Below are 27,794 nucleotides of genomic sequence, written 5' to 3'. Positions count from 1 at the left end.
CCACCCACCTCTATTCTTCAAACCCCAACCTCTGAGTCCATTCAGTAGTTCCCAACTTTCTTGTAATGGGGGTTTGGAGTCATTACATTCTCAGTTTCACTTTCCCATTCAGTCATCTGCCTGGGTCCCCCTCCCTCCATTCTAACCAGCTTCTCCTCCCTGCCTGGCTCCAACCCAGCTTCCCATGGTGCCTTATTAGAATTTCTTCTTTATTGTACATTTCTGGAGCCCAGAGTACAGTATCAGTGGGGTGCTTTGCAGTCTTTCATTAACCATTCTCTGCAACTGCAGCATTTTTCTCCTCATCTTTAATAGGGAAACTGAGCCACACTCCAGATTGCTGACTTTAATGTAATTTAATTTTCAGCAGGTTATATTTTTATTCTCCACTTTACATGAGCAAGAATTTCAACTACCATTTTTTAAAAATTAAAAAGAAAGAAATTGAAACTTGAAGCAATATACTACTATACTTTAACTCTTTAGGTACTGGACTCTTTTCAAGTTTCTTGAATGCAGGGAGAGGATGACAATATCTGGGGAAGAGCTAGCTCAAATCTCAGCAAATTGATGACACTGTCCTTGGTACTAAAGTGACAGTGAGTGAAAGAGACAAAGATAAAGAGGCAGAAAGGCAGAAACAGAGACAGAAAGACAGACAAAGAGCATGTGTACACACAGACGCACACACACTAGCTATATACTTGCAACTTGAAATAAATACATTTCTTAAGCAGCTTCCTTCTCACAGCTCGATCTTAAAGGAAACCAGAAAATTAAGCTACCATGCATGAGCTGAGAAAGCCCTGGCCTGGAAATTTGGGACAGCGGTCTCTGGTCTTGATTTCTCTCTCTCCTCATTTGCTGTGTATTGTTAACAGAGGTGAGATAATGCATTTATAAACAGGCCAAGTTGAAAACTTACAGCCCTTCCACCCCTTGATAAATCTGAAAATTTTGGTCCCTACATGTTTCTGTCCAAAGGGAACTTTGAGCCTTCACAATAATACATGCTTTAATTACTACTTGTTTGCTGTGGAAAGCACAGTTTTCTGAAATGAAACATTTGTGAATTCTAATGTGAGTAATTATAATGACCAACCTTGGTTACCAAAAAGAGATGAGGAAACATCTCCCTCCCTTCAATTGAGTTGGAAAACCATGGGTATGGAATGTTATGAGACCAGGTCACTGTGTCACTTGATTTTGCTTAACTATTTTTTTCATTGTTATAAATGATAACTCACTAGGGTGAGGGGTGAGAGTTATATCCAGATATGATGGATACAAAGCTAAAAGCTTAGCATTATATCCCAATATGATGCTCTAAGCACATCCATGTTCAGAAGTCATTGTTTGGATTGCTTTAGGTTTCTTGCTGTGGGTAACTTTAGGATTTAAGAAAAGAACAAGTGCTTTAAGCTAAAAGGCATCAGTGAAACATTACTTTAAAATAAATGAATGTAGCCTATGTGCAATGGATAGATCACTGAGTGTGAAGGCAAAGAGACTCTTCATTCATTCTCCACCACATATGTTTACTAGCTGTGTGACCATTGGAAAGTCACTTACTCTTTCTGTGCCTCAGTTTTCTCATCTGTAAAATGAGAGGATTAGACTCAATAGCTTCTAAGGTATCTCCCTTCCAGCTTTAAGTCTATGACTCAGTGATCCTGTATGATTCTATAAATAGTAATATTAAAAGTATGCTTGTTATACCACCTTGTGTGGTACATTAGATATCTACCCATATTGCCTACCCCTACTTATAGCATTCAGTGTTGACCAGATCAATTAACCTTTCCAGAATTTAGGTTTCCCATTTGTAACTTGTGAATGAGAATACCCATGCCCCTTCTTACCACCTCAGAATGGGCAAGTGAGCACAAAGAGACTGGGGACATAGTCCTATTGGAATTTGGGCTATTATTCATTCATTTGATCGAATTATCTCTTTATTTTATACCAGGCTTAAGCCCTTCACCTCCTACAAATTCCGAGTCAAATCAACCAACGACATCGGGGACAGTGAATACAGTGAAGAATCAGAATCCCTCACCACGCTACAGGCTGGTCAGTGACCCTTTCTCTTCCCCAACCTATGATGTAGCCTTAGCTTGAGCCATTTCCTGGAGTTACAAGTGGGCAGCGGCTATTGTGCACACTCTCCATCTCTCTCAGCCTTTAAGGTGGGAGGATAGCTTCTGATTGGAGTTCCAGGAGAGTGGAGAGTGACCATTCTTAATGTAGCCACAGACTTGGGGGAGCAAGGAGTGGAAAAAAACTCAAGGTAATTAGTTTAAATGATATTAAGTGGTAGCTACCAGGTTGTATAGCCATTACCCTAATCTCTGGTTCAGATATTTGCTCTTTTCTCACATCCTAAAGTGATTGAGAAACCCAAAGCAATCCAAGCCATTACTTCTGAATGTGGATGTGCTTAGGGCATCTTCTCAGAAACTGCCATGGACCTAAAGAACAAGGCAAAGGGAGTCAGACACACCTAAACCCATTGGCATTTAGGTTACATTAAAGTCCCTGTGCTGGTTGTCCACTGTCCTTGGTCCTTCCCTTGTAGTCCCCAGGAGGCCCCTCTCCCCATCTTGGAAGAAATCAGGTTGGCCTCATTTTCCACAGCTAGGGGGTAATTCTCTTGCCCCCAGGACCATGAAGCTAAAGAGTTACTGACATTGGTCTACCAACATCGAGGAATCATAGGGCTCATCTCAGGGCTTGAGGGGAGGCTCAGAGCTCCTGGATGTTACCATTTTCCCTCTCTCCCCAGCCCCGGAAGAAGCTCCCACCATCCTATCCGTCACCCCTCACACCACCACATCGGTATTGATCTCCTGGCAGGTATGGAGGGCCTGGAAGGTCACGGAGGGGTGGGGCGACCATCTCCTAAAGACATGGGGATGTGCTCTGTGCTGAGACCCAATCCTAAGGAAAGGAATGGACTTAATACTTCTTTCAGATAGTAAAGGAAAAGGCACCAAGAGAGATTAACTACAGGGGGAGAGAGGGTAGCTTCTCCTAAAACACATGTATAAGGATTGCACTATAGATACAGAGAAGGGACTCATCCGAGTCCTCCCACATGTATTCTACCATCAAGTGAAGAGATTCCCAGCAATTAAACCTAGAAATAGATATGTGTCCCTTATTTTACACATACCTTCCTTCCTAGCTTTGTGCTCAAAGCTTTTTTTAGGTTCTTTCCTTTCAGGGAAATCATCAGCTCTCTCCCTGCCCCTTTCTTCAATTCTCCACCAAGTCACACACTCACTAATGCTTCCCCAGAAACAGAAGATCACCGCTCCCTCCACCTTACCACTACCATCACCTATAAGCTTGTTGTGCCTCTGGGCCTAAGGGGAATGAAAAGATTTGGGGCAGGCTACTAGGTTCCTGTCAGTGACCTTCTGAACCCTTCCCTTGCACATCCTCCAGTCTCTTCTTGGAAAAGATCCTGACACTGGTCCTCAATGTCCAAGGAACAATGACATAGGCTGCAAGTTATAGGATCCTGGGCTTAATTTGCCCTGCTCCTCTACACATAAGAGCATGGATCAATGAATGAATGAAAAAAGAAATGGAGCACTTAAGCACTTACTCTGTGACAAGCACTATACTAAGCACTAGGGGTACCTAGAACAATTGAGAGTCCTTGTTCCCAAAGAGCTCTCTCTCTGTAATTGAAGGAGACAATATATAAAGAAAGTCTGTGTTCAACTATGGATGACTTAGCTCTTCTCAGCAACACAGTGATCCAAGACAATTACAAAGGACTCAAGATGGAAAATGCTATCCACATCCAGAGAAAAAACTGATGGACTCTGAATGCAGATCGAAGTGTACTTTTTTCACTTAATTTTTTTGTGGGTTTTTTTTCTTTTGGTCTGTTTCTCCTTTCACAACTGTGACTAATATGGAAATAGGTTTTACGTGATCGCATATATATAATCTATATCAAATTGCTTACCATTTTAGGAAGAGGGGAAGGAGAGAGAAAATTTGGAACTCAAAATCTATAAAAATGAACACTAAAAATTATCTTTACATAAAATTGAGGAAAAAAATAAAATATTGTTAAAAGGAAAAAGTCCAAAAAATCTGACTACGGGGTTGACAGGAAGGTCTCAGAATTCTAAGGCTGCAGAAGAGGGGTAGATGGCAAGGCCCAGAAGCCCTTAGGTTATATAAGTAGTTAAGATGATGGTTCTAGAAGTCTGCCAAGGCATGGAGGCAGAGCAGATGGTAAGACCTGAAATTTTCCCATCTCATCAGAAGGAATGGAATTGTTGATTTTGATCCCATGTAAAGCTCTGTGAGTAGTCAGGCAGCATGGGGAAAAGGGGGGGAGAATAGGTAGATAGGGAACCCTCATTGCTGGCAGCAGTATTTTCTGCCTTCCTGTCACCTGCATGAGTTTTGGGATAGAGGGAGAGCACAGAAGGGAACAGCAGATTGGGAGATTACCAGCTTTTCCCATCAGCCAGCTATTCTGAATGGGCTCTGTGACAGCCCCTGTCAAGGAAATGGAGAGGGAGGAAGGTAAGAAAAGAGAAGGGAATCCTAGTTTCCATTGTTCTGGGACTGGAGGTGCGGAGAAAGCTGAAGGCTAAGGAAAAGGCTTACCCTCCAGTAGTGGGGGTTCTTCCCTTAGTCAGCTATCCCAGCTATAGAAAGAGTTCCCATTCTGACCCCTAGCCTAAGAGGGATAGCATCTAGTCTAAATTTCATGAGTTTTACTCTGGAGATCCAAGAGTCCTTTGAATAAAAATACACCATCTCCTCCAGCACTACCTCAACAAGTCATTTCTTAAAACCAGAGCAGTAGGATAGCAGAGAGCATGAAAACCCCACCAGCAGGCTGAAAGGCAATTAAAGGGCTAATTAAAGCAAGAAACATTTCAGGAGGTTTCATAAATTTGGTATCATTTTTTTTAAAAAAGTATCTCCCTGATGTCTCTTCACTATCCTAAGCTACACATAAAATCCCTGTGGATGGGGACTATGAGCAGAGAAAAGGAGGGCAAAGAATGTGTGCATGCATGTGTGTGTGTGTGTGTGTGTGTGTGTGTGTGTGTGTGTGTGTGTGTGTGTGTGTGTGTGTGTGTGTAGGGGAGTGCTGTTCGTGTGTGTTCATCAGCTCTGGAAAATTCAGGAGGCCCTCTGTCATAGCCTCGCAGAGATGCCAAGGAGAGTTGGGCCAGTGAGTTTACAATGAAAGATCAACAGCTGTAGGGGAAATGGCCCCAAGCCTGAAAGAAGGGCAGCAGCATCTAGTACAAAGAACTGGGTTTCTGGATCCATTACTAACTTGCTGTATCTTTTTCTGGGTCAAAGCTTCTCCCATTGCTAAATGGGGAATAATAATGATAATGCCTGACTTCCCTACCTCATAGGGATCTTAGGAATGAGAGGTCATAAATATAGAGAAAGGAACTGAACCTGTGATTTCATTGGTATGGAGAACCTGGGGTGGGAGTAGGGGGCTCCCAGATAAGGAAACTCCCTCTCCCAATGCATGTTAGTACCTTCTCCCCAACTTCTAGACTCACTACCTAGGTGGTACAGTGGGTAGAGAGCTGAACCTGGAGCCAGGAAGACCTGAGTTCTAATCCTGCCTCAGATACTTAGTAACTGTGTGACCCTGGGCAAGTCACTAAAAAAAAAAACCCTCTACCTGCCTCAGTTTCCTCATCTGTAAAATGGAGATAATAATGTTCCCTGCCCCCCAGGGTTGTTATGAAGACAAAACAAAATTACATTTGTGAAGTACTTTCAAACTTTAAAGCACTATATAGATGCTTATTATCTTATCATGGCCATATCAATTATATTTCATATTATATAAATGCTTATTAAGAAGTTAAGGGACTTGTCCAGGGTCAAACACAGCCAGTATGTCACAAAGGCAGGATTTGAACCCCAGGCTTTGTGGCTATCACATATGTCAGAAGTCTTTCCTCTATCTCAAGACACCATGCCGCTGCTCTTTGTGAGAGCTGTTGGTTTGGTGGTTTGTGCAATGGCTGGCCCCATAGTAAGCACTTAATACATACTTGTTGACTTGGCTTTTAAAAATGATATTATTTTTATTTTCATGGCACAGATAAATCCACTGCTGAAACATTAGAACAGGAGGGACCTGTATACCATAGTTCCAATTTATATGGCATTTAACAGTTTATAGCCTTCCCTCACTTTCCAGACTCAGCTCAAATCCCGTTTGCTGTAAGAGGCCATTCCTAGTTCCCACCCCCATCTGCTCCTTCCCAACTGCCATAACCTTCCCTTTAATATTCCCTCCCATTTACATTGCATATATCCCGTATATCTAGCATGTTGTGTCCCTCCTTAGAATGAGAGCTTTTTAAAGGCAGGGGCTGTTTGTTTTTTGCCTTTCTTGGTTTCCCCAGTGCTTAGCATAATGCCTGGCACATAGTAGGTCCTTAAGAAATGCTTGTTGACTAAGTGATTTTCATCCTAACAACTCTGAGTAGAATAGTGCAAGAGTTATGTTGCCCATTTGGTAGATGAGGAATCTAAAGTCACATAACTAATAAGTATTGATCCCAAAACTCCAAACCATATCTTCTTTCAAGTTGTGTTCCTTCTGCTTTCTCTCTTTCCAACCCCGCCCCCACCATGACTTCCATCCCAACAACACATTACTGTCACTTTTTTTTTTTTTGAGGCAATCAAGGTTAAGCGACTTGTCCAGGGTCACACAGCTAGTAAATATCTGAGGTTGGATTTGAACTCAGGTCTTCCTGATTCCAGGGCTGATGCTCAATTGGTTTCATTTACAATCCTATGTATTTTTTTCTTTTTTTTGAGGCAGTTGGGGTTGAGACTTGCTTAGGGTCTGAGACCAAATTTGAACTCGGGTCTTCCTGACTCCAGGGCTAGTGCTTTATCCCCCTGCACCATGTAGCTGCCCCAACTGTCACCTTTCAAGAGATGGTAGAATTGAAACCAGCATATACCATTTTATACCAATCTAGAGAGCCAATTATTAAGTTTTCAGCATGAGCATTTCAATCTCAGAAATCAGGGATTGCATTTTGTTTTGTTGATTGTCTAGATTTAAGAAAGTGAGGGAAAAAATGTTTATGATGCAGGCAGTGCGTGTCCTGAGTACTTCCTCACTACCGCCATGCAGTTGTTAAATATTTACCAGCACACCCAGTGGGTATAGAAGAAGTATACTTGAAATAACAAATAAATGATAGAGAAAGGTGTGGTGTAAGTATATGTCAGTAAACAAACATTTATTAAGAACTTACTATGTTCCAGGCACCATGCTACACACTGGGGGTACCAAGAAGTCAAAAACTGTCTTTACTCCCAAGGAGTTCTCACCTTCTAATGGGAGAAACAACATGAAAATGACTACGTAGAAACAAGATATAGACAGGGTATTTTGGAGGTAATTTCAGAGGGGAGCCACTGGCATTTAGGGAGAAAGGTTTCTTGTAGAAAGCCGAGTTTTAGCTGAGACACAAAGGAAGCCAGGATGGTCAAGATGCAGAGATGACAAGGGAAGGAATTCTAGATATAGGGGACAGCCAGAGAAAAGACAGAGTTGGGAGATGGAGTGTCTTGTGCAAGAAATCTCAAGGAGACCACTGTTCCAAGATTACGAAATATCTGAAGGAAAATAAGGTGTAAGAAGAATGGAAAGCTAGCAAGAGGCCCGGTTATGGAGGTCTTTAAAAGCCAAAGAGGATTTAATGTTTGTTCCTGCAAGTAACAGGGAGCCATTAGAGTTTATGGTGAGGGGAGGATGACAGTCAGATCTGTGCTTAGGAAGATAATATGTGATTTTACATGTTTATGATTTGGAATATCGCCCCCTTCACAAGTATATGATATAGAATATCTCCCCCTTGGGTCCCCTCCATCTCCAGCCACCAGCTGAAGACAAGATCAATGGAATCCTGCTGGGCTTCCGGATCCGTTATCGGGAGCTACTCTATGAAGGGTTGCGAGGCTTCACGATGCGAAACATCAATAATCCCAGTATCAAATGGGCTGAGCTCACCTGTGAGTACAGAGGCTTGGGAAGCGGGGAGAGGGGAGAAAGGGGGATGGAGGAGAGAAGGGAAAAGGTGTGAGGGGATCTTACCCAAACCTAGCAAGACTTTACTGGTGCTTGGCTTCCTCTCCTCAAGCTCTGACTCACCCTTTCATTGCTCAGTCTGTGCCTGGAGCTAGCTAGCCCTTCAGCCACCTGATAGTCGTGAAACCCCTTTCTCCCTCCATTCCATTCCCAGACAGTTCTTTTAGCCCCTTCTTTCCTCCTTGCAACCTCATCCTCTCTTCCAGGCTCAGTAACTCTAGGATATCCTTCTTCTTGCTTGCTGTGTGTTCTTGAGATGAGAAACAGTCTACTCAAGTGCACTCCCCTACCCAGATCTTGGCTCTCTACCTTTGGAGGAAAGGGTCTCAAAGCAGGCAAAGTATCCTAGAAAATCAATGGGATTCAATCTAGCAAGAAGAAACTCTATTGTAAAAGAGTGGCACCATCTTGAGGAAATTTGTCACTATGTCTAAGCCATCGTTGTGTTTACTAAGTCCTTGTAAGACCTCACTTTTCTGCCTGACTCCAGTAAAATGGGAGCACCATACACACACACACACACACACACACACACACACACTATATGTATAACTTAATACTTGACAAATCAATCAACAACAGGCAACTAGGTGACTCAGTGGATAGAGTGCCCAGCCTGGAGTCAGAAAGACCCAGCTTCCTGAGTTCAAATCCTCCTGGGCAAGTCATTTCACCCTGTTTGCCTCAGTTTCCTCATCTGTAAAATGAGCTGGAGAAGGAAATGGCAAAGCCACTCCAGCATCTCTGCCAGGAAAACCTCAGATGGGATTATGAAGAGCTGAACACTATTGAAAACAACTGAACCAAGAAAAAAATCAATTAACAAGCATTTATGTGCATGCTGTGTGCCAAGTACTGTGCTAGACACTGGGGATAGATACAAAGGCAAAGAATGAAACAATCTCAGCTCTCAAGGAACAGACATTCTAACAAATCTGTCACTTCATTGATGTGGGTATCCCCTCCACCGAGGCTGATCACAACCACTCTACAACTTAATAAGAGGCCTCCAGAAATCCTGTAGCCAAAATATTCATCACCCTGTATCCAAACTGGTAATGAGCTGCTCTGAATTTAGCCATGCTAATCCTCAAATAGTATTTGTACAGTTCATCAACAGACTCCCACTCAAATCCTTTCTGACTTGGTAGGATGTGCCCAAACTTGCGTAGCCTTTCAAAGTGCAGGATTACCCCCATACCACAAGGAGGGATCAAAGGTAGAATTCAAGGGGAGGATATACATACTTAGATGACAGAGAGAGACAGACAGAGAGAAATAGAGATCAGTAGACAGACAGACATAGATATAATAAAATAATTAGATCATCAAAATAGAAAGATAGACAGATATAGATAGATAATAGAAATAGATAATTAGACATCTATATAAAGATAGAGATGATAGATAAAATAGAGATATACAGAAAAATTATTAGTCAGATGATAAAAAGATATAGAAAAATAGACAAAATAGAAAGATAATTAGAGACTGATAGATAAAAAGATATAGATTATTAGATATAGAAAGATAATTAGTCAGAGATGATACATAAAGAGATTACAGATCAATAAACAGATATAGAAAAATAATTAGAGATGATATAGATAACTAGCGATAGGTAATCAAAGCTAGAAAAATAACTAGACAGAGATACAGACAGATAAAATCATCAGATAGACATACATATATACATATGTATAAATAGAAAGACAAATAGAGATGATAGATAAAATAGACATAGATAATTAGAGACAGAAAAACATGATAGGCAGATAAACATAGATGTAGAAAAAGAGAGATGTTAGATATAGAAAATCAGACAAAGATAGAAAGATAATTAGGGACAGATAATTAGAGATAGATTGATAGATAATAGTCATAGAAAGAGAGATTGATAGATAATATACATAGAGATCAATTTTAAATATAGAAAGGTAATTAGTCAGAAATTATCAAAAGGTAATACAGGAATAAAAAGATAGATATATAGAGATATTTTGTCAGAGATAGATAGATAGATGGATAGATGGATGGATGGATGCACAGATGGATGGATGTAGTAGGGCCTCTATAATGAGTAATAATATAGTAGCTCCCATTTATATTACACTTTAACATTTGCAGAGCATTTTACATACACATTTGAGCCTCACAACAACCCTATGAAATAGATGCTATTACTTTAACAGGATAGTCTTGGGCAGCCTAGTATAGACCATTTAGTGCTGACAGGGCAACTGAGTTTAAATCCTACCTCTGACACTGACTAACTGTGTTGTGTTGGGCAAGTCATTCAACCTGTTTGTGGCTTAGCCATTTCCCTAAGACTTACCTGCCAAAGAAATAGAGAGATCATGACACTGGGGAAGGGAGACGCTTTGCTTATTTGCCTGGGGAAGCAAGTATTACATCTGTGTTAGAAGATTTTGCAGTAACTTTGCTATATACAGTTTATCACTGCATACTAAGAAACTGATTTACTGGGGGTTTTATAACCTCAAAATAAGCACAAGAGAATTATCATATGGGTTTTTGTGAGTATTCATATATGACACAGCCAAGAAGTAATGAACATAACTGTTTCCACAAGCCATGAAAAAAAATCTCATTTTTATAGTCACACTATGTACATGTATTATAAATGTTCACAATATATGGATGTGTATGTGTGTGTTCTTTCCTTACTTCCAAAATCCTACTCCCACCCTGGCATTTTTGGGGTTTTTTTGGTATTCTAAAATCATATAATGTCCATGTAACCTAGTGATTGCAACCTTGGACCTCTTAGAGCTGGCCCTTCTACCTCCACCCCTTGCTATATAACTAAGTCCCTCTCCTCATTAGCCTTGGGTAGTCCAGTGGACCTGAAGATTCTACCTACAAAATATAGACAGATCCATCAGAAAAGGCTCAGCTCTCACACTCATTTAGTCCTGACCTGTGCTAGAACCCTCAGAGCTCATCTGATCAGCCACAGGCAGACACACCATACCTTGACCCCAACATAGAGATCGAACCCATCATAGATCAACATAGATCATTTTGGTCCTCTTTGAGAACAAAGGACAATAATCAACCAACTCACTTAGTTGCTACATGAAACTAATCATTTGAGTCTCTCAGTTTCTATATCTGTAAATAAGGAGATATTTGAGGATCTTCCAGGCCCAAGATCATCCCCCTATGATGGGTGCTTTCATCCTAGCTTTCTTGTCGCTTCCCACCCATTAACATGGCTGTTACCCTAGTGTCTACACACTCATTCAATACCACCTTGTTCCTTTCTCACTTACACTAGAATCCTTAATTTCTCTTAGCAGCCATCTTTCTCCCACTTCCCATACTAGCGTCAACATCATTGGTTTCTCTCTGTGAAATGTTCAGTGTGCGTGTGTGCACTAACCTCTATGTACTCTGTCCCTTCTGACCCTCCTCCCTGCCTCCCCACACCTGCCAACAGCTATGTATGCTGTGCGGAACCTGAGCCGGCCCAGCCTCACGCAATATGAACTGGACAGTAAGTCTTCTTGTTTCTCTGCTCTGGTCTCTAAATTGAACCCCCCTCTTTCCCCAGTGGGTAATCTTCTATTATTGGGCAGGGACTGGGGCTTCTCTTGAAACATACCCACTGTTCAAATTGATTCCCGACTTGGGGAAAGAATGTAGAGTAGAAACATTCTTCTTTGGATGGAGAGCTGAGGGTGTGTAGGTACAGAATGTTGCATGCATTCAGGTGAAATCACTATGTCTGATGGTTTTTGCCCCGCTAGGAAGGAAGGATTCATTCATTGTGGGGATGATGGTTCAGTATGTCCAGAAACAACTGTGATGTAAAAACAAACACATGATACATTATTAGAGGACGGGGCGGGGGTGCCTAATATTGCTATTGCAGAGAAATGGAGGTCAGGAAGGAGGTACCATTCTACCACCAAAATGCTCCAACTAGCAAACCCTACCCCAACTCACTTCTACCACCACCACACCCATGCCTTTTCCTAGCAAACAGAAAAACCAGTAACTTCAAACCCATTGGGGATTTATCATGAAAATTCTCCTCTAGTCCTCCCCACCAAGTGTGAACTAAAATATACACACATACATATACACGCGCACACACACATACATATCCTATCCTCTGATGAGATGGGAGACAAGAGAGATCAGAAGGCTGGAGATGCTGGATGCTGCGTGCTCTATCATCACACATATGGATCCACACCGATCAAGGGACCTGCGAGACCTTGAGCTGTTTGTAAGAACAGTATTTATCAGGGGACTCTCTGGGGTCTTCTGGTGCAAACCTCATGTACTTGGCCTTGGCAAGACCCCTTAGAGGAGGGGTTTTCATTGTTTTTTTGTGTCCTGGACCCCTTTGGTGGTGCAGCGAAGCCTATGGACCCCTTGTCGGCATAATGTTTTTAAATAATTGAAGGAAATATTAACTTTTAACTAGAAGTTAATGAAAACAGAAAAATATCATATTTTTCTTTCTGAAATCTCTCCACAGTACCCTAAAGGGTCCATGAACCCCAGGTTCAGAACTCTACTTTATGATTTGTTTATTCTATACCACAATCTTGACACTGGGTCCAGAAATTCTCCCTGCTTCTCCATCCTCTCCAAGTTCCTCTTCTCACTTATTAATGTCACAACGGTGACTTCCGAAGGTCAAAATTGACAAGCGCCTAAACGGGAATGATTAGAGGGAGCAGTCTCTAGGTTCAGACACATTTTCATTCCCTCTTTCTTTTAGACGTACCTTTATTTATTGTTATTCTTTAAAAAGTGTTAAGGTTAGAATCTGTTCACAGGAACAGTGTTAGGTTGGGATCTGTTCTCTGGAAAAGCTACCCAGTGATGTACATGGGGGTATTAAGGAAAAAAGAATAAGGGAAACTTGGGAAACCCTGAGAGGGACTGAGATTCAGATTTTGGCAGGATCCCTAGGTGGGACAGGAGACACATAAGGAACTGGTTCGAGAGGTCTGTGCTGGACCCAGCGCTAACCAGCTCTTGAAAGTGATTGTTAAATTTTCAGAGTGAGAACTTACACCTTAAAAATTGGCAAACACTACAAATCAGGGTTTGTTTTATTGTTTTGTTTGTTGTCAAAACCTAAGGAAATGATAAAATGTTAAAATGAAGATTAAATCTTAAAGTGTGTCATCTATATACTTCCTTCCCACCCCCACTCCAGCCAGTTGTTAAACATTTACCAGCACATCCCTCTAGCTGGGGAAGAATACGAACCTTTAGAGTAGATGTGATAGAGGAGGTAGGAGGGGGAGACTATGCAAAGCTAAGGTGTGTCCAGAGAGAGGGAAGGTTATTGTCAGTTGCAGGAGGCAGAAGTGGACACCCAGGGCTGCTTTGAACTGCTCCGTTGGAGCTCAGAACTACAGGCCAGTCCCTTTCTTGTCTCTAACATTCCCTGAGTGTCCAGAGCACTCAATCCCACACATACACATCCTCACCTTCACAGTGACTTCTCTCTGTGTCCTCTCCCTACTCCCCTCCACCAGACCTAAGTAAACACAAACGTTATGAGATCCGGATGAGTGTCTACAATGCTGTAGGGGAGGGGCCATCCAGTTCACCCCAGGAAGTGTTCGTTGGAGAGGCAGGTGAGTAAAGTGAGGTGACCTTTCTCTTGTCCCTCCCCCCAACACCTATTTGTCCTATTGTCCACCCTTGCCCACATTTCCATGCCAGATTGTCTTTGGTCCTCTCCCAGCCACCCTTTAATGCCAACCAGATAAGATATGGCAGTAGGGAGACCCTGCCCACCCTAGGCTGCCCCTCCCTGTAATCCAGCACACACAAATACACACACATACACACATAATCAGCCTCATTTTTGCTCATCTTCTAGTGCCTACTGCACCCCCACAAAATGTAGCTGTCCATGGTGCCACAGCCACACAGCTAGACGTGACATGGGAACCACCTCCATTGGAAGCGCAGAATGGTGACATCCAAGGCTATAAGGTACCTATAATGTTCTTTGGAAACCAAACAGGGAAAGAGACCAAGGCCTGAGCCATCTATGACCTGCACAGTTCTAGTTGTGAAGACTTCTCAGTTGTTTTCTGTCCCAAATTAGGGAGGAGGAGCATCCCCTGATCTCCCCCCACCCAGTGTAGAACTATAGAGTCCAGGTGGGCTTTGCTAAAGGTTAAGTGTTAAGTGTTTACACAAGGTGGATCAATGAATAGAGTATTGGACCTTGACTCAAGAAGGCTCATCTTTCTGAGTTCAAATCTGGCCTCAGACACTTGCTAGCTGGGTGACCCTGGGCAAGTCACTTAACCCTGTTTGCTTTAGTTTCACGACCTGTAAAATGAGCTGGATAAGGAAATGGCAAGTATCTTTGCCAGAGAGAGAGAGAGAGAGAGAGAGAGAGAGAGAGAGAGAGAGAGAGAGAGAGAGAGAGAGAGAGAGAGAGATCAATCCAATATCTCTGCCAAGAAAATCCCAAATGGGGTCACAAAGAGTTGGACATGACTGTAAACAACTGAACAACAGTAGTCATACCCAGTAAATGGTAGAACCAGGTTGAGAACTGTCTTTAAATATTTGAAGAAAAAAATATTTGAAGGACCATCACATAGAAGATGAGTTAACCTGGTTCTGATATGGGGGTAGGGTTGAGGAAGCAATCATGTGCTTTCCCCATGAAGGTTCCCAATTCTTAGGATCTTCCCCTCCTAGCCACTTGCCCCAGCTCCACTCCTGGTCTATCTGTCTCCAACCTGGGCTGCTTGCTACTAGGTCCAGGTCTCGCAGTCCTCTTTATAAGTCTCCATCCATTTCTCCATTCAAATCCTCCTCTAATGTCTCATCATAGTATAGAGGTTACCACTGAATCTCAGCGCTAGACGAGACCTGTAAAAGGTCCAATTGTAAAAATCCCCTCTGAAACATGGTGGAGAAGCAATCATCCAGGATTTGCTTGAAGACTCTCAGTGAAGGGGGAATAGTTCTCATCATTAGGAAGTTTCTTCTTACTCAGCACCTAAACCTGTCTTTCTGTAGCTTCCACCTGTTGCTCATAGCTTTACTCTCTAAGACCAAGCACACCCAGGTTAACATATCTTCTTTATGACAGCCTTTCAAATATTTTTAGACAGTTCTCAGTTTCTGCATCTAGAATATAAAGCTATGTATTATAGTGAAAAAGAACCCAGGATTTGGAGTCGGCAGGCTTGGGTTCCAATCCCAGCTCCACCATTTGCTAGCTATGCGATTTTGGGCAAATGACTTCACTTCCCTGAACCTCAGTTTCCTCATCTGTAAAATGAGGAAATTAGACTAGATGAGTGTTGAGATTCCTTCCACTTCTAAATTTAGGCTTCTAAGATCTTATGACCTCCCTCTCTCTCTCCCACCTTCTCTACCATACAACCATCTAGTTTTTCCCAGGTGAAAACAATCCCAACAATCCCAACAAGGGGAGAAGGATGGGTTCATCCTTCCTGGGCTTTGGCTGACCCACTTTGTAAATAAGACATGTACTCTCCCACTCCTTTGGCATGGGGAGCCCCAATTCAAAGAGATTTTGCAGAACTGAGACAAAGATAGAAAACAGCATTGGACAGGAAACAAAGCATTATGGGAAGAGCGGTAGTTTGGAGTCAGAAGCCTTGGGATCAAATTTCAGCTTCACCACTTACCAGATAAGTAATTTGGGATACATCATGTCCTCTTTTTAACCTGAGCTTTCTCTTCTATGAAATGGATTGGGCCAGGGTTGTACTAAGTAATTTCTAAGGTCTTTTCCAATTCTGATTCTGTGTTCCCGAAGGGCTTACATGAGAGTTCGTTATCCAGTTTGGGACCCTTCGGAGGTATTGTTTTTCTAACAATAATAATAAACAGCCCAAAATGCATTACAGCAAATTCCACTTCATGTCTTGTACTGAAAATAGAGCCATTCCTAAGATATGTGTGTATGTTCGTACATAGGTGGATGTGTGTGTTGCATGGATGTTTGTATCTATAATTATATAAATGTGTACATGTGTCTATACATGTGTGCAAATCTCATCCTTACCTGTAAAAAGGAGATAATAATATTTGAACTACCTACTTCACAGGGTTGTTGTGGGTAATGTACTTTTCAGGGCTTTGTTCCCTTAAAGCCCTGAAGAAGCTGAGCATGGAGGCTTGTGCTTGCAATTCTTTCTTCTCGGGGAAATTGAGTCAGGTAGATTACTTGAACTCTAGAATTGTCAGTTACAGTGGCATAAAGACAGAGTGTCCATACTAAGCCTGGCAGCCATATGATGAACCCCAAAAATAGGGTGGATGGAGTGAGAGGGGAGGAGGTTGCTGACTAAGGAGAAATGGCCATCTTACCGAGGCTTGAAAGTGCAGTGGTTACTTACAGGCCTAAATCCACCAGTGTTTAGCACAGAAGATGGTCAGAAATAAAACAGATCAGAGCTTCTGTGCTTCTGGTGGATTTGGGTGTGTGAGTAGCCACTGCACTTTCAAGCCTGGGTAAAATAGGGGGAATACCAGGTCTTTTAAAAAAAAAAAAAGGCACTGCAGAAATGTAAAGTATTGCCATTTTAACTAAAGTAGGTACAACAAAGAATACTGACCCCTTTTTAAAGACAGAAGCCCAGAGATTCAAAGCCCATGCTTCTCTTTTCCCCAAGGCCTGTAAATATAAACATTTTCTCCTGGGCAAGAACAGTTGAGGGCAAGGGAAAGAGGAGTCACAGGGACCAGAGGTGCACAGATCTAGAGCTGGAAAGGACTGTTGGAAACAAAATTAGGAACAGAAAGAACCGGTCTTTTGATTCCTAAACTTTTATCCCCTACACTGGCATTTTTAGAGACAGCCCTAAGTTCTGAGGCAGTTGGGTCAAATTCCTGATTGCTTTCTCCATTCTCAGACCTACTGTGGACAAGGGAAATTGGCCAAGCCACTAGACTAGGTTGTCTGTTTGTAGTAGATTCATTTCCCACTACTAGTATCCTGCCTCAGTTCCTAGAGTACCTTTCATTGGATGGAGACCAGAGCCAGTTCTGAGGTTTCTTGCCCTCCAGAGGTTCAAGGAAGGCATCTTGCCAAGAGAGCCAGAAAGACATATGACACCATTAGAGGTGTCACCCTGGAACACTTGGCAATGGCAGCTGGGAAAAACAAACATTGTGCCTATAGCATATGCTGCCCATGCACTGGAGTGAAAAAGAGCCAAAAAAACAGTTGGGCAGCCACCAGCCTGGCAAGGTGTTAAAGAATGGCAATCTCACAGGCAAAATCTTAAGTTTTGAGACTTAAACTTCCATATGCATACAAACACACACTCAACACAACAGGGATTTTTTAAAAGTCCTAACACTGTTCTAGGCACTGTGGGGAAAATAAGGAAAGAGAATAAACCTTTATATAGTACCTATGTGCCAGGCACTGTGCTAAGCACTTTTTATAAACATAATCTCAGTTGATCCTCACAACAACCCAGCGAGGAAGGTGCTGTTTTTATGACATAGGTTTTGCAGATGAAAAAATTGAGGCAGACAGTGGTTAAAATGACTTGGCCAGGGTCACACAGAGATCTGATTTGAACTCGGATCTCCCTGACTTCAGGCCCAGCACTCAATCTGCCTCTGGAAGTAGAGGATGTGGGCCCAGCTCTTATATACATGAAATAAGTAAAATGCATAATAAAAAACAGTTTATAATTAAGTGTGGTTTGAGTTATTAGTGCAGTAAGAAGTCCCTCAAATATATATTTATTTGTGTGTAATTATTCGCATGTGCTAGATACCAGATCATATATATGTATGTATACATACATGTATGTGTGTCTCTGTGTACGTATCTCCCACTAAAACGTATATAATATGAGTAAGTAAGCATGCACGTATGTTTATGTGCATATATATTTATATTTTCCATTCTTTGACTAGGTAGTGGAATTGTCTAATGTTAACATTAGCCAATTAATTTTTGATGCTGACTAAATAGCCAACTTATAATCAATATAGTAAGAATATTAAGCTAGTGACTTAAAATTTGCACAATACTTTAGGTAAATTATCTCACTCAGGCTCTAAAGTCTTAACAAGCCTATGAAATAAAATATGCAGTAATTATTAGCCCCATTTTGCCTGCAATGAAACCATGATTCTGAGGGATTAATTTACGTGCCCACTGTCATAATACAGTTAAGTAGCAGAGGTGATCTTTGAACCTGGCCTGCTGCGTCCCGTTTTCTATCCCTCATCGCGTATTGCCTCTTTTTTAAAATATCACCTAGATAACGTTATTAGCTAAGCTGCCGATGTTACCATTAACCTATCAGATTTACCGATACCCTCCCAAATAGACATTATGTCAACGAATGAATCTAAACATGAGATAGCACTCAAATCAGACATTGGCTGTAAGACCCATACACACTGATAGGTACAAACCCTAATGGAAAATTTGATACTGCTACTGTTTTTCTGTATCTGACCCTTCCTGACCCCATGGACCAATAGCCTGCCAGGCCCTTCTGTCCTGCATTATCTCTTTAAAATCTGTCCACGTTCTTGTACATTATTTCCTTGACACGATCTATCCATTTCATCCTCTGCTGTCCCCTTTTCCTTTTGCCTTCAATCTTTCAGGGTCTTTTCCAGTGAGTCCCATCTTGTCATTATGTGGCTGAAGTATTTAAGCGTCAGCTTTAGTATTTGACCAAATGCTAGCCAGTGATTAGCCCGAATTAATTTCTTTAAGTATTTACTGATTTGGCCCCCTTATTGTCCAAGGGACTCTCAAAATTCTTCCCCAGCCCCACAATTAGAAAGTGTCCATTCTGCAGTGTTCAGCTTTCCTTCTAGCCCAGCTCTTACAGTCGTACCTTGCTACTGGAAGATCATAGTTTTGACTCTACGGACCTTTGTCAGCAAGGTGATGTCTGAGCTTTTTAAGTATCTTATGCAGATGTAGATTAAACACCTATATACTACATACATACACTCATGTATATATTTACATGCTCCAGTATTTATAAAGACCTGCCTAGACAGATGCTGTACACATAGCCAAGTGTTTACCCATACTCATGCCATTCTTTAGAGAAGAGTCTATGAGGGAGCAATGGGGGCAGCAAGGTGGCACAGTGGATAGAGTGCCAGGTCTGAAGTCTGGAAGACTCACCTTGCTGAGTTCTGATCTGGCCTCAGACATTCACTAGCTGTGTGACCCTGGGCAAGTCCCTCAATCTTGTCTGCCTCAGTCTCCTTATCTATAAAATAAGCTGGAGAAGGAAATGGCAAACTACTCCAGTATCTCTGCCAAGGAAACCCAATATGGGGTCACAAAGAGTTAGACATGACTGTAAACAACTGAACAGCTTTGAGGGGAAGGTATAGGAAAAAGGAAGGGCTTAGCTCCAGTAAGCCTGGTTTCTGGGCTCCTTATCAAAAGGAGGATTCAATTTACTGTAATAGGCTGAGTGCATCACATCTAAGTAGCCTGTCCTGCTCTCCCACCTGCCAGCTGAGAACAAATCCTTGGGTTCTGCTGCTGCCTTGGAGTGAGCCAGCAGGTGGCGCCAGATTACCTGAAATTGCAAATATGTTTTCTCAATTTCCTCTAATTCCACCCTTCATAATTAAGGTTGAGATCCATAGACTATAGGACCTCAAATGGATTGTCGTTAAAAATTACCCAGTTTATCCCCCTTGTTTTATAGAGGAAGTGCCTGTGGCCCCTTTCAGAGCTCTAGAATCACAAAATACTAAGGTTTAAGAGGCTTTGCTGGGTTATTTCCGGATGGGGAAGTTTGCAGAAAGCCCAGATCACGTACACACACCCCAGCAAATATCTGAAAAGAATTCCAGATAGTACTGTGATAAAGAGAAATGATGAGAAGCAGAAATAAACTCTTCTAACCAGTGCAAACGTGGGGGGAGAGACAGAGAAAGAAGAGAAAAAGGGAAGGAAAGGGAGAAAAAAGAGAGAAAGAAGCCAGATCCAGTGAAAGGTGGGAGACTAAAGCAAACTCAAGAACCAACGAAGGTTAGAGAGATACCAGTTGCTCGTGGTTGGGACGTACCAATATAATTTTTTAAATGACAATACCAACTTAGTTACTCTACATTTTCATGCCATATCCGTCAGAATATCAAAGGATTAATTATTTTGCAGAACTAGAAAAAACAAAAGCATTCATCTATAGAGAGACAAAAGGTTAAGTATTTAAAGAAAAATCATTTTTTAAAGTGAGAGGATCAGGGGCCTAGTAGCACCAGGTCTCAAACTATTCCACAAAGCAATAATTAAAGCTATTTTGTACTGATTTTTAAAATAGAAAAGTTTATCCATGGAACAAGTTAGGTATTTAAGACCCTGAAACTGAAAGATTCCAATTACTAGGGTAAGGACTCACTATTCAACAAAGATTGCTAGGAAAAGCAGAAAGAAGTTAGACAGAAACTAGATGTGGACCACCATCTGAGACCATGTACCACAATAAGCTGCTCCAAATGGATACATGACCTGGATATAAAAAATCATATCACAAACAAATTAAAAGGGTAGGAAAGGAAATACCTTTCACAACTATGGAGAGGGAAAGAATCTTTGACTATAAAAAAGACAGAGAAGATCACAGTAAAAGAAACAAACATTTTGATTGCATAAAATTTAAGTTTTTGCACAAACAAAATCTATTTAATTAGAATTAGAAGAGAACTAGTTAACTCAGAAAAAAATCTTTGCAGTAAATTTCTCTGATGAAGGACTGATATATAAGGAACTGATGTAAATATATAAGATTGAGAACTATTCCCTAATAGATAAATAATCAAAGGATATAAATGAGCAGTTTTCAAATAAGAAAGGCAAACCATCAACAACAATATGAAAAACATGTTTCAAATCACTAATAAAAAAAGAAGTGAAAATTAAAGTAACACTGAGGTTCTAGCTCATATCCATCAGTTTGGTAAATATGACAAAAATGGAAAATAATGATTGTTGGTGGGGAAGTGAGAGAACAGGCAAACTAGTACACTCTTGATAGAGCTATAAATCAATCTAACCATTCTGAAAGGAAACTTGGAACTGTGCCCCCAAAGTGACTAATCTAGGTTGTTTAGCTGTTTTCCAGTCATGTCACACTCTTCATGAACCCATTTGGGGTTTGGCAAAGATACTGGGGTGGTTTGTTATCTCCTTTTCCAGTTCATTTACAGATGAGGAAACTGAGACCAACAGGGTTAAGTGACTTGCCCAGGTCACACAACTAGTAAGTGTCTGAGGCCAGATTTAAACTTACGAAGGTAAGTTCCTGACTCTAGCCCTGACATTCTGCACCATCTAGCTATATACCGCTAAAGAGATCAAAGAAGTGAGGAAAAATTCATATGTACAAAAATATTTGTAGTGACTCTTTGTATTAGCAAAAAACTGTAAACAAAAGGGATGCTATCAATTAGTGAGTTGCTAAACAAATTTTGGTATATGAGTGTTACATAGTACTATTGTACCATATGAAATGATGACAGGAATGGTTTCAGAGAAAGCTGGGAGGACTTAGATGAAGTAATGCAGAATGAAGTGACTAGAACCAGGAGGACAATTTATATCATGACTACAAGACTGTATTCAATGAAACAATCCAAACAACTGTGAAAGATTTGAGAATTCTGAGTGATGCAATGACCAGTCAGGACTCCAGAGGACTGATGATGAATCATGCTTCCCACTTCCCCTTTCTTGGCCGAGGAGTGATGGACTAGAGATGCAGAAGGAGGCATACATTTTCAAACATGGCTAACATGAGAATGTGCTTTGCTTGACTACACTTATTTGATTAAAGCATGGGCTTTAATCTTTTTTAAAGGATGCAGGAAGGGGAAATTAAGGGTAGAAATGGAGTGTTATTGATAACCATAAAATGGAACAAAATGAAAAATGAGTATCGATGAAACTTTTTTTAAAATTCTGAAACCTGGAAAGACTTAATATGAATGAGGGGAGCATTGTACACAGTTACAGCCACATTGTGTGATGACTGACTTTCATAGACTTGGCTCTTCTCATCAAGGCAAGGATCTAAGACAACTCCAAAAGGTTGATGATGGAATATGTTGTCCACGTCCAGAGAAAGAATTACAAGTCTGAATGCAGATCAAAGCATAGTATTTGCGTTCTCCTTTGTTTTGTTTCTTCTTTCTCATGGTCCATTCTATTGGTTCTAATTCTTTGCAACATGACCAATGTGAAAATATGTTGAATGTGAGTGTATAGAGAAAGCCTACACCATCTTGGGAAAGGAATGAAGAGGGAAGGGAGGGAAGGGGAGAAAATTTGGAACTCAAGGTTTGTGGAACTGAATGTTGTAAATTAAAAATATATTTTAAAATATAAAATTCTGACGGGGATAGAAGAAATTTCAGAAGGGGACATAGACAAGCAAAGCAGTGTTAGAATTAATATGTTAAATTTGAAATATACTTTAAAGAAAATAATTTGTACACAAAAGAGCTTCACAGACCTCAGACAGGGCTTTGGTACTTTCTCTATCAGACTCCTACAAGCTATCAGAGACATTCTCTATAGGTAAACATGAGAGAGAAAAAGTATTTCTTCTTGGTGGTTATAGAAGGGCCACTCCAAAGTTCTTCATTTTGATTCTTGGAAAGAGCTAAATGTTCATTCTCCTTGTTTATTTCCTAAGCAGCTCAAATAAAGTCTGTTCTCATTGACTCAGAAGACTCATACCTTATGGGAGCTGGGAAGCCTCATGTCTTGAACCTCACCCACCTCTCTCCAATTACTTCTGCCCACAGATTTATTTTTGGGAAGCACAGCGGAGGAACAGCACAGAACGGCTCAAGACACTCTTCCTGCCTGAGAATGGTGTGAAACTCAAGAACCTGACTGGCTACACTGCCTACCTGGTCAGTGTGGCAGCTTTCAATGCCGCAGGTGATGGGCCACGGAGCACCCCTAGCCAGGGACGGACCCAACAAGCAGGTGGGCAATGGGAAATACTCCCCGCATTCATTCTTGTCCCAGCTCAGATTATGCTCTGGCTCGGGAAGGGAGCACCTACCTACCTGGTTACTGTTTAAAGAGAAAGATTTTTTTTATTATTCAGTATTAAGGTACCTGTGCCAAGTACCAGGGCAATATTAGTCTTCACTATAGAGTCCGAAGAGTGAAGGGAGAATGAGAAAGTGAGGCTTAGATCTAAGATTAGGAGAAAGATACAATCTGCATGGTGAATTAACTGGTGGGCAGCACACATATCTCATTCCTCTACCTCTTCCAGCTTGACTTCAAGCATCCCTGGCTTTGCCCATCCTATGATTCTTCTAAACTTTATAATCAGTGTCTCTTTATCCATTTGGGGGATTATTTCCCCTCAGCTGGGGTATTTCTTTGCTATCCCTATCTACTATACCATCTATCTAAGCCATGACTAAAGACAGTGTGAACCAGATGTCTGTGTGTGAGTGGATATCTCTGTACTCCAAAGTCAAATATAAAAGTGTTGGATTTGGACTGTTTCTGTCTTGTTTTTAACTCTCTGGGCCCCTTTTCCTTCCTGTTAGTATAATTAGCAGACAGCATGCTCCCTGGTTATTTAGAAACTTCACCTCCTGGAAGAGAGAAGACATTGTGTTCTGTCTCCACTTTCCTGTGAGCACAGGGTACAGGGGGGCAAGACTAGACTGCACTGAACTCTCCTCCTTCAAAGACTGCTGGCTGACACCACTTCCCCAGAGTCCGAGGCGGAAGTCGCCTCTGGGCCTAGCTCCAATTCAGAGGGAAGGTGGAGCCGGACAATAATAGCCATGGTTATCAGTCTTGGAGCCTCTTTACATGTTTCTGAATTGTGTGGTGTAGTGGGTTGTTTTGTGGGGCTTTTTTTTTACTTCCCTTCCTCCCCTTCCCCTCTCCCCCTCCTTGGCCTCCCCAGACTTTGTGTTTTCAGTGTCCCTCCAGGGGTCTGGAGGCTATGAAAACATCTTCTGTGAGTGGCTTGAATGCCCTCAACAGATCCACAGTCTCCGGTTCTCCGATTCCTCCTTAGGAGGCCCTGGCAGCCTCAGAGACCTATGGAGCTTGTCCATGGATGCTCTGGGAGTCTTCCAAAGGGTCCAGGTCTTATCTCCTCTTCTTGTAAAAACATTTTTCAATGTACCTTCTTGTACTGTCACTCTTCCCCTTCTCTAACCCTACCTCCCTGCCAGAATTTTCAAGGTATCATATAAAAGCAAAGGAAATTTCTCTGTCCCACAATAACCTAAGGGACCAGTGGATCTTGGACCTCTCCCTCTAGCTAAGAAACCTTAACCAGAGAGTGAGATAAATCCCTGCCTCCAGCACCTAGTGTGAAGTAAATGCTGAATAAGTGTGGATCTACTAGATTCCTTGGCACTTCATTTTTTCAGAGGTCTCAAAATATCAGGTCACCAGATTTGTCAGGATTATGAGGTCCAAGACAGAGTTGGAGAGGTAGTCTAGATTGGGGATCCCAAACCCACAGTAAAGAGGGGAAACTGAGCTTGAGAATGATTTCATTCCCCTAAAAACAGTCCTTTGTTCAGCTGATATATTCAGCTGAACAGGTCAGTGGATTGCTTTGGCTTTGTGATGAATTCTGAAGAACTCTTGTTTCCCCCACAGCTCCCAGTGCACCAAGCACAGTCAAATTCAGTGAGCTGACCACAACCTCAGTAAATGTGTCCTGGGAGCCTCCTCTCTTCCCCAATGGCATCCTTGAGGGCTACCGACTAATCTATGAGCCTTGCACTCCTGTGGATGGTAAGTGAGGATGCCTTTCTTTGTTCTGTATCCCTATGAGCTTCTTGGTTCCAAAGCTCCTCTGATCTCACTTCATCTTTTCAGCATGGATGGATTCTCTCTTAGGTGAAGTGATTTTTTCCAAGGACACACAGCAGGTTAAGGCAGAGACAGGATTAGAACCCAGGTCTCCTGATTCCATGACTCACTGGAAGCTGGACAAGATGAAATAGAGCTAAGGGTTGTCTAAGTAAAATGTAAAACCTCAGGAAGATGGGCAGGATTGGAGTAGTCCATGACAAGATTAGAAAGCAGCAGGGAACCTATGACAGCTTCATGTGTAGCACTGCCTAAACCTTATAACTCTGGCAGAGCTCAGGTGGTGGTAGTAGTAGGAGTAGGAGTAGGAGTACTAGGAGTAGTACTAGGAGGAGGAGGAGGAGGAGGAGGAGGAAGAAGAGGAGGAGGAGGAGGAGGAGGAATAGCTAACATTTCTGTAGCTCTTACTGTATTCCAGACACTGGGCTAAGTGCTTTACAATAATTATTTCATTTGATCCTCACAAAAACCTTGGGAGGCAGGTACCATTATTCCCATTTTATAGATGTGGAAACTGAGACAAACTAACAACAGGTTAAGTGTCTGAGGCCAGACTTGAACTCAGGTCTTTTTGACTCCAGCCCTGATAACTGAGTGGCACTGAGCTGCCCCACAATTAGAAGGATGATATGTAGGTGCCTCTTTTTAATACTTAGTCTTTACAAATGAACAAGTATTTCATGCCAGAATACTCTATGTTCCCTGGCACATAATTATTAATTTTGTGGCAAACCAAGTCTTGAGGACTACAGTGAAGACTCAGTTTTGAGGGGCAATGACATACAGGATTCAGATTTCCAACCTTACTCAGGCTTAGCCTTGTCAGGGCTCATTCTCCTTGTCCTGTCCTAGAGGGTATCTCCTCCTCTCCAAGAGCCTTATTCATCCTCCTGTGATATTTGAATCTAGGTCTCCTGGACCCTACAGGAGCTCCCTCCCACTTCTCTTCCTTAAGGCAGCTTCTACCAGGGCATTTGGATCCTTCCCTATCCTGTCCTCTAAGCCCAGGCAATATTTTGCTATGTGGCTCTTGAACAGCTGCTGGATCCCTCTGTAGAGGTGGCTGCCCCCACAGTAACCAGGGTGCATTGAGCCCAACACAAGCCAAGTGTCCATAAATCCCTGGTTATTTCATTATTGATAACCATCTGACCAGTGGGAAGAGAAGCTGAGGGGGAAGGAAATGGGTTTGGCTCCTTTCTGCCAGTGTCATTTTCTTCTTGATGGCCAGCATACAAGGATCGAGGTTTGGGCCAGGTGACATTATAGTCACCTGAAGATGAGTGCCTCCAGGGGGTCACCCCACTGTTACCCTCAGTCCTTCAGCTTCCCCCAAGCTCCCTCCTACCTCATTTCCCCCAGAATCCAACTGGGAAGATTCATCTGGACATGAAGCAGAGAGAGCCCATTGGACCCTGGGAACACAGCCTCTGGCCAGCATTTCTGGGTCAGCCCCAGGGCCCTGTCTGCAAAACAATGGCCCTTCAGTCTTCCCTGCTGCCACCTGCGTGCCCACGGCTCTCTTTTCCAAAGCAGCACTGTGCATTGTCAAACTCTAGAACATAGTAAGGGAAGCTGGGCCCCAAGAAAGAGATAGGATCACAGGGGAGGGAACCAGGAGTGGGGCTGTGTTCTCTGAAAGCAAGAGGGGAACTCACTGAGGCAGTACACATGCAACTGGCCACCTGTTCAGTCCATGCAGAAAGGCACTCAGCAGAGGATCTCAGCACTCCGCCTTCTCGGTAGGATGGTGCTTATGTATTTCCACAGATGAGTCGGTGACAGGATTCTGTTGCTGAACCTCACTCTCTCCCTTTCAGTACCTCTCGTAGTGATCACACACGTACACGCACACACACGCGTGCCCCTCCATCCTCACCCACTCCAGCCCCTTTGCCTTTGGCCAGATATTTTTGATTCCTATTTTAACTGCTGCTTAAGTCAGCAGTAATCCGTATGGATCATACAGGCAGTTCTTTTCCAAAAGGGTAAATTGAGGTCCAAGTAGGTTTCCTCAGGGTCCAAAAGCAAAAACCCAGAATCTCTGATAGGTGAATGCCCTAGGGTTTCAAAACAAACCATGAAAAATAGGATTAATCCCTTTAAAGCAAATTCAGTGTCATCCCCTTAGATATGGTACATTTATCACATCAAAAGTCCCATCTTTTATCTCTCACATCTCTTATGATCAGTGCCTGCTAACTGCTAACAGATATGATGAAGGGCATTCAATATTCTTTCTCCCTGATCCTAAGAAAAAAAACTGGGGAAAGGGAAATAGCTCCCAAAACAGGAACACTGACTATATTTTAGGGCACTGGGTTTGCAAAGACAAAGTAGTTCCTCTGTCCTTGGTGAGATTATGTTCGACTGATTCTACCTCCCTTCCCTTTCCACTATACCATATTGTCTCTTATAGTACAGTTCCCCTCATGGACCCCAGGGCAAACTCTTCCTGTAATCCCCATCCTTTGTGCTTGGTTTTGCAGGAGTCAGCAAGATTGTGACAGTTGATGTAAAGGGGAACAGCCCCTTGTGGCTGAAAGTGAAAGACCTAGCAGAGGGGATGACCTACAGATTCCGAATCCGGGCCAAGACCTTCACGTATGGGCCAGAAGTTGAAGCCAACATCACCACAGGGCCAGGAGAAGGTAAGAAGGGGTCCCCTAAGCACCAGCTGTCCTTCCCCTATTTTAGCTCCTCCTGAAGCATCCTTATGGTTGAGATCTATGTCAAATAAAGCTGAGAGTGGTCTAGTTAATCCTAGAAGAGATTCCAGTCACCAGGTTA

At 42.2% G+C, this 27,794-nt stretch overlaps 1 protein-coding gene across 2 annotated transcripts in view; it reads left to right on the top strand.

Moving 5' to 3' along the window:
* SDK2 (sidekick cell adhesion molecule 2) overlaps nucleotides 1-27,794 on the top strand; it is a 434,613-nt gene that overhangs the window by 362,079 nt on the left and 44,740 nt on the right. The window contains exons 31-39 of one of the 2 annotated variants that reach the window (XM_072645577.1): nucleotides 1,970-2,073; nucleotides 2,786-2,856; nucleotides 7,920-8,055; nucleotides 11,595-11,651; nucleotides 13,660-13,761; nucleotides 14,010-14,125; nucleotides 22,943-23,129; nucleotides 24,789-24,926; nucleotides 27,494-27,655. In XM_072645577.1, the coding sequence (XP_072501678.1) occupies nucleotides 1,970-2,073; nucleotides 2,786-2,856; nucleotides 7,920-8,055; nucleotides 11,595-11,651; nucleotides 13,660-13,761; nucleotides 14,010-14,125; nucleotides 22,943-23,129; nucleotides 24,789-24,926; nucleotides 27,494-27,655 (1,073 nt within the window). The remainder of the gene's footprint in view (nucleotides 1-1,969; nucleotides 2,074-2,785; nucleotides 2,857-7,919; nucleotides 8,056-11,594; nucleotides 11,652-13,659; nucleotides 13,762-14,009; nucleotides 14,126-22,942; nucleotides 23,130-24,788; nucleotides 24,927-27,493; nucleotides 27,656-27,794) is intronic. The other variant, XM_072645578.1, reaches the window with a different exon arrangement.

The sequence above is a fragment of the Notamacropus eugenii genome, chromosome 2, assembly GCF_028372415.1.
Source record: "Notamacropus eugenii isolate mMacEug1 chromosome 2, mMacEug1.pri_v2, whole genome shotgun sequence".
Lineage (NCBI taxonomy): Eukaryota > Metazoa > Chordata > Mammalia > Diprotodontia > Macropodidae > Notamacropus > Notamacropus eugenii.
Note: the sequence above shows the minus strand (reverse complement) of the source record. Positions and strands in the feature narration are given on the sequence as shown.